Source organism: Centruroides sculpturatus, unplaced genomic scaffold (assembly GCF_000671375.1).
Source record: "Centruroides sculpturatus isolate CEXI.00-Female unplaced genomic scaffold, Cexi_2.0 scaffold58, whole genome shotgun sequence".
Classification (NCBI taxonomy): Eukaryota; Metazoa; Arthropoda; class Arachnida; order Scorpiones; family Buthidae; genus Centruroides; species Centruroides sculpturatus.
This window is the reverse complement of record NW_019384407.1, coordinates 1,232,376-1,239,837: the sequence shown is the minus strand read 5'-3', so window position 1 is coordinate 1,239,837 and position 7,462 is coordinate 1,232,376. Positions and strand designations below refer to the sequence as shown.

Sequence of the window (7,462 nt, the reverse complement as noted above, 5' to 3'; positions counted from 1 at the left end):
CTTATGTGGCCGGAGTGGTACTGCAGATGGGAGATGAAACTCTGACAGTTACTCTGAGTGTACAGTACATCACATACTTCTCAGATAATAATTAACATAATTACAGTAATTTAAATTGGAAGACCTTATATATGTTAAATAATGTTGCACAATAGCAATTCCTCCACAATTGCTTCTTGTGGAAATAAAATTTAAAGTATTTTTCTTATTTGATGATATTTTAACTGTTGTTTGATACTGCAACTTTGGATTTCACTAATAAGAAAGGTTTCAAATTTCATTTATAAATTTAAAAAAAAATTGAGAAAATCAATTTCAGTTTATTGTTTAAATAAGTTATTTTGTAATGATTCCATGTAAAATTTAAATTTGCTGTACACACAGTTCATTCATATATAAATTTGTTGTGTGCATATTCATTAAAATTCTAAAAATATTATTGATAATAGTACTTTCTTAAGTGAAATACACAACAGATCAACTCACATTAAGGCCCACCAGTGGTTAAGCGGTTCCTTTCCCTGAACACTGGGAGTTCAGTAGGGTAGTGGGTTCACATCTCGCCAGGACAGGCTGGCCACATGGAGTCTTTTGGGTTTTCTCCATGCCTAACGCCTGAATAGGGGCTAGTTACCCTTAAAAATACCTGTCGGAAGGCATCCCCCTAGGCATATTGCCCAAGTGTTGCACTGCAGTAACTTAATAAACAAACAAACAGACTTGCATTAAAATTATGTATTGTAAGAGATATTTAAACATTAAACAAATAATAAGTTTAACGAGGAATAATTCATAAGCTTATCAGTGGAGAACAAACATAAATTAATTTTAAAGTATCATATAGAGGAATTGATTCAACATATTGGTAATAAAAAACGATATAATAGAGACTTTATCTTTGAAATATTTTATATTTTATTAGTGTTTAATGTTAATTATGTGGTATTAAGATACATAACTCATTATGAGTTTCACTAATTTCTATATTAACATTATAACTATAGTAATAGCTTTTATATATTGATAGAAACTGAAAAATATAGTATTGTATACGGAATTAAATATTTAAATTTCGCAAATACAATCGACCCCCCTATAATTACGGTCCCTATAATTACGATTCCTANGTGACACGCAACTGAGAAAAATTTCAGGATGGGATAGGTTAATATATTTTTTCGTACATAATCAGTTATCCGAACAACCCCAGTCCCCAATTGATTCAGATAAATGACGTTCTACTGTATACATTTATTGGTCAACTTCTAATTCTGATGTTTGATACTGGACTGTGAATAAATGTTCAATAAAATTAATGTTTTTATTTTAAAATAATTAAGTTTATAATTCTCTTGTATTTGAAGTAGAGATTATATTATAACAAAGTTAATTTAGAGAAATTCTTTTTAATATTTTTTTTGCCAGTATGATTATTGTTTTCAGTAGTACTACCAGTATCAAATATCATTGTATTTCTCTAATATTTCAAATGGTATCTCAATTCACATTTACTTTTTACCATCACAATTCCAAATAAAATATATCTTTGAGTTTTTAATTCTTTAATTGCCTAAATTCCATAGATTCTGAACTATCTCCAAGCTTTATCTGCTACTATTCTTCTTCTGATATCATTTCAATGCCTGTAATGATTTTCATGTTATTTATTTATGTTAACTGTTAATTTATTATATAAATTTATGTTTTCCTAATGTCTGATAGGTATAATATCTTTTGATATTTTTAAACTTTGTTTTTCATTCTTAATTATGTCTTCTATAAATTATTATTATTTGAATTATTTATTGCTGTTGCTACTACCTCCAAAATCTTTCTTATTATATAACAAATTAATATACTTAATAACACATTCTTCATTGTAAAACTTTAAATCTTTTCTACTAGGTAAATGGATTCTAGACACTAAAATGCACAAATTTTAGTTTTTATATAGCCAAAATTAAGCAATATTTAAACGTTTCTTAATGCTAAAAGTTTATACTGTTATTGTGCATTGCTTTTTTTCTCTTAGTTATATTAAACTTTTGTGATAATCTACCAAGTTATTTAAATTTTAGGGCTTATCACACCAGTGAATATGATATTACAAACAAAAGTAGTTTATTTTATATCTAAATTTTACAATAGAATAAAATCAATTAATCATTCAATCATTGTAAACTTATTCTATAATAAAATTTAGAGATAAAATAACCTAATCTGTTTTTTATTGTAGTTTATCACAAAAATTTATACTCTTGCTAACATATATTCTGTAAACTTTTTTATCTGTACTTTTGTTTACAATTGGAACTTAGACCATTCTAATTTGTAATAGTCTAAGAAATTCCATATGAAAATGGAATTTTTTCATTATTATTATTTTTATTTTCTCTGTATTTCATCATAATAATACTTAGACAATTTAAAGAAAATAATTGATAAAATATATCTATACAGTTACATATGTAAAATAATGTGGTAATAAGTGGAAGATTAAATGAAAATATTTAAAACAATAAATCTCTAAATGAAATATGGTTACTTATTAATGCTATGATAATGATTGTACTATCAGGCAATCATAATTAAAGTATTCCTCTTCAACATGATCTAGAGAGATATTTTGTAATCCAAATGCAACCATATTTGGTACAGTGATATTTAAGATATGGAAGATATCTCCTACAAAAAAAAATTAGTTCCAAAACTCACCACTATGGCATTTTTAGGCTATAAGCAACAGGTATTTTATTTGTACAGTACAAGACATTTGTGATATACAGTAATACCTCGACTTACGCTATCCCGACTTACGCAAACCCGGAGTTACATGATTTTCAAATCTCGTCGATTTGTCTTTTGTTTGAGCGCCAAGCAACCCTTGATTACTCACTCCCCCCCCACACTATTGTTCAGCTTATATGTTCGGACATGTCGTGCAGAATCGATGCATAGCTACAATTTATTTTGTGTTATTTATTTCTGTGTTTGTTATATCTACAGAGACTTGAGAGACTGTATGTGGTGATTTCTTGTAACCGTAAACGAATCAAAAGACGATATAAGATTAATGAGAACATTTATTAGCTTACATACATCCGACTTGGATTTTACACAAATTGTGAAATTATACCCCGACTTATGCGAATTCGACTTACGCGGTTATCGCTCGGTCCCACCTATTGCGTAAGTTTGGGGTATTACTGTATATAGAGAGATCTTAGCAATACAAGGGATACTTTATATGCTCCTTGTATCACTAAGATTTATAACTGATACTCTGTGATGCTTCTCACATGCAGTGTGATACTGTCTTGAAAGACAGTATCACACTGCATGTGCACACTTTCAAGGCTGCCAAATTTTTAAATATGCCCTGGATAAACTGCACTTTTTAAGTGCTCCCATAACTAAAAAGCACATGAATCCAAAGTGCTAAAATTGCCACAGTGGAGAGTTTTGTTACTAATTAATGTTTTGATGGAAAAATCTTTCGCATGTCCTAGAATTTCATCATACCAAATTTGGGTGAATTTTGACTGCTAAATATCTCTCTAGAAAGCATTAAATAGGAATACTTTAATTACAGTCATTTAGTAAATAGTGAATTGATTCAATTATGCTTTACATAGAATACAATTGAAGATAGCAGCATAACACTATAAAAGATATTAAGCTGCTATCTTCAAAATAATATAATGATAGTTTTACATTATTTAATGGATATTTAGTAATACATTTTAATAAATATCATTTGGAAATCTGTAAATAGTTTAAATAATTTATCAACTTTCTGATTAATGTTTTGTATATTTTGTTTCGTAATGAAAATATACATACTTTAATATTTATCCTAGCACAAAAGAAATCTTTAAGCATTGAACAAACATATGCATATGATGCTTTAGTTTCACATCAAAGTTTAGAGTAAAATAAATAAATTCATCTCAAAAAATGTCATGTGTAAATCATGCTGTAGTTCAAAGGCAATATGTAAATTTTCCAAATATAAAACAAGATACATATTAAATATCTGATCTGCTATCAATGGTTCTTAGTTCATCACTGGCACCTAGACTAATGACTGCTATCCTAATATATTCTTATAAATATCTTAATAGCCTATGTAAAATGTTGGACTTGTTGAAGTAACAATGGCAGGTTTGGTAGAAGCAGGATTGTCTGCAAGCTCATTCCCAGGCAGATGTGTGTCACTGGCTCAGAGAGCAGTTTGTCAACTAATGAACAGAACAACACAGTTTTGTTCCATGGCCACCACCCAGATTTGACCCCACTGGATTTTTTCCTGTGAAGTCACCTAAAAGTATTAGTTTATGATGTGTACCCAGCAGTACTGCATGATTTTGGCAAAGTGCAGAAGTGAATACAAGAGGCTTTTAGGATGAGATGCCAGGTATGCTACATGTTACCCATAGCACTACTATCAACTTTCTACACTATTGTATTGCTACTGAAGCAGTTATTCTGAACATTCACTATAACAAAATAAAGCTAACTGTTTTTATATTTACTTATGCAATATTGGTTTTTATTCTTTATAGTCAAAGATTCTTTATATGTTATGATAAATATCCTTAAAATGATTCTTTTCCATTAGCCTTGCACTTGGGAGAGATGAGAAAATTTATGTATTGCATCAGAAGTACCACATAATTTACACACATTCCTATTTTGAAAGAATTAATCTATTTTACTATAAGTATTACAATGGAACTAATACATCATATACATTTGTGCAATGCTGAAAATATCTTTTTCGTGCTTGGACAAATGTTAAAGTGAGCATCCTGTATACTGAATATATTAGGCAAATTACTTAATTAACATAATAAATAACATTTTTTGATGCATTTTATCACAGAACCACACACTAAAGATATACATTTTTTTAACTTTTGAAATATTATCCTTTTATTATTTTAATTTTACATTTGTTACAAAAACAGAAAAGTAAATACTACAAAAACAATTTACTTGTGAAATTTTATAATTTCAGCATTGGATAAAGATCAGCATCCTCACACATTATTTATTACTCATGATAGTTTGGAAGAATGGTCAACATCCCAGAAATTTGCCAGAGCACTTGGACTAACTTTTGCTTATGCTGCATCACATGCTCAACTTTTATATGGGGTAAATGATAAATAACAATATGAGTATAATAACTTTTTAATGCTTTCCAGTTCATACTAGAAGAGTTTCCTGTAATAAGTTGAATATTTTCCAAAATCTTAGTCATTAACACAGATTTTCTATGACTGTATGCAACAAATGTAAAGATATACCTCAACTTACAATCCTTCAACATACAACTATTCAAAGTTATGATGGTCTTCCCTTAAAGCATTCATAATAGCCACATTTGTATCTTGAATACAAGATACAAATGATTGAAACAAAATAAAGCAAGCCATATAACTTTACACATAGCCTCAGATTCTCTACAGTACACTTCAAACTAGCTATAATAAATGGCATTGATTAGAGTTTATAGTCACTTTAGTGTAAAAATGTTTCATGGTATGATACTTCTGCAGTGGTCATGTAATCTTTTACCTCTGGCATCATGCTTTTGTTTGTGTATGTTGTGTCAAAAAAGGTCCATTGTAAGTTGAGGCATAAGTAATTAAAAATTTCAAGACATATAATTTAAATTGTTTCTTGCCATAGATCTATTAGTGGTTAATAGATTTTTATCAGTTAAGAATTATTATTTTTAATAAGAGTCATTCAATTATTAAAATTTAAAATATTAAAATCTTCTCTTTTATATGTAGAAATTTAAATTTTATAATTATTTCTCCAGTGAGGGATCATTAATGCTGTAACACAACTATAGAAAATTTTTTGTTTACAACATTTATTACCGATATACATTGATAGCTTCTATAGTTTGAGCTAACCATTTGAATAAATACTCTCTATTCTGGACATGTTGGTTGCTTATTTAAATGCAGGTTGACCATAATTAAAGTTTCACTATTCAGAATACACTGTAGCTGTAACCAATAAGTGGATTGACACCAACATTTGTATACCGATTATATACAAAGGATGCAGAAAAGGATTTTGCAAACAAAAATTAGTTCAAAAACTTCTTATAGGGGAAAATACATGAAATAAAATAACAAATCACATTGATTTTTCCATAAGGGATATACCTTCTGCACAGGTTGTTTACTGATGTAAGGAATGTTGCTCTATGTGTGACCCATTGTTCAGGTATAAAATTTGAAGGCAATGAGCAGCTGATTTTATTTGTAATATTTAAAATAACAGATTAAATGTCAATTTAAGATTGTTTTTTGTTATTTACAGTGTTTTGTTTTGTAAATTTTCCTGTAACTCACCTAATGGAAGTTTTTGAACTAAACCCTTTTCTTTTTGTAAAATCCTTTTCTGCATCCTTTGCATAGTCTGCATTAAAATTTTGGTATCAATTCTTCTATTGGTTACAGATGCAGAGTGCTTTGAATAGGAAAACTTTAATTACGGACATCCTGTAGATCATAAAGGACTGAAAAGCATTAAAAGTTTGATGTTTCTAATGATTATTAAATTAGTTAAATTCTATACACAAGATATCCTTTCCACTTTTAACTTAATAATGATAAATTTATTTTAGGAAAATGTTAAAGAACTTCCAACGCCTATAGTTATTCAGTCTGTCTGGGTAGACAACGGATGTCTGGGATTTTTATCGTTTCAACTGAATACTTTAGATTTAAATAGTAAAGACGGAATTAAAAATCAGCTGTATCAAGCCGGTCCTTTTAATCTGTATGATGAAAGCAATTTAAAAAATGGTCTGAGTGGTTTTAATAGTGAAGCTTTTGTGAAAATGTTAGCTATGTATATGAATGGAATGTGATTTTAGAAATAAATTATTTATGATAATTTTAATTTTTTAATTCAAAATTACAGTTTAGAGTTAGATAAATCTGGATAGAAGATGATTCGGAATCAATTAATTTAGAAGCTTGTAAATCCAGATTTTATAATGGCATTATTTAACTTGTTATTTGTAAATCATTCAACAATTGAATCACTGTTTACACTTAGAATAAAATTTTATTTAAAACAGTTGATATTTATTAAAATTTGTTTTAAATTTCGAAATGTAATAAATTAAATCCAACTATTTATTTCTCATCTTCAGTAATCTTTAAAACTAGATCAGAACATTGTTAACACCAACATTTTTTTAAAATACTAAAGTAGCAATTACAAGGGTTATTTTTTTTTCAATCTCCACCGACCCAGAAGAACAAGAATGAAGAACAAAACCACTTTATTTGTAGAAGGTAGTTACAGTCTTCACCTATTTTTCCATATAATTGCCTTGTCAATTCAGACAGACATCATACAGTGACACCAGTGACATGAGTATACAGCTTTTGTATACTCATGTCGAAGAACGTTGCCGCCAGGCCAT

The 7,462-nt window shown here is 28.6% G+C and overlaps 1 protein-coding gene across 1 annotated transcript in view; it reads left to right on the top strand.

Annotated features, from left to right (window-relative positions):
* LOC111618929 (39S ribosomal protein L37, mitochondrial-like) overlaps nucleotides 1-7,128 on the top strand; it is a 19,309-nt gene extending 12,181 nt beyond the window's left edge. The window contains exons 7-8 of the mRNA XM_023360559.1: nucleotides 5,021-5,160; nucleotides 6,653-7,128. Coding sequence (XP_023216327.1) covers nucleotides 5,021-5,160; nucleotides 6,653-6,898 — 386 coding nt within the window. The 3' untranslated portion in view covers nucleotides 6,899-7,128. The remainder of the gene's footprint in view (nucleotides 1-5,020; nucleotides 5,161-6,652) is intronic.
* Nucleotides 7,129-7,462: the final 334 nt, after the last annotated feature.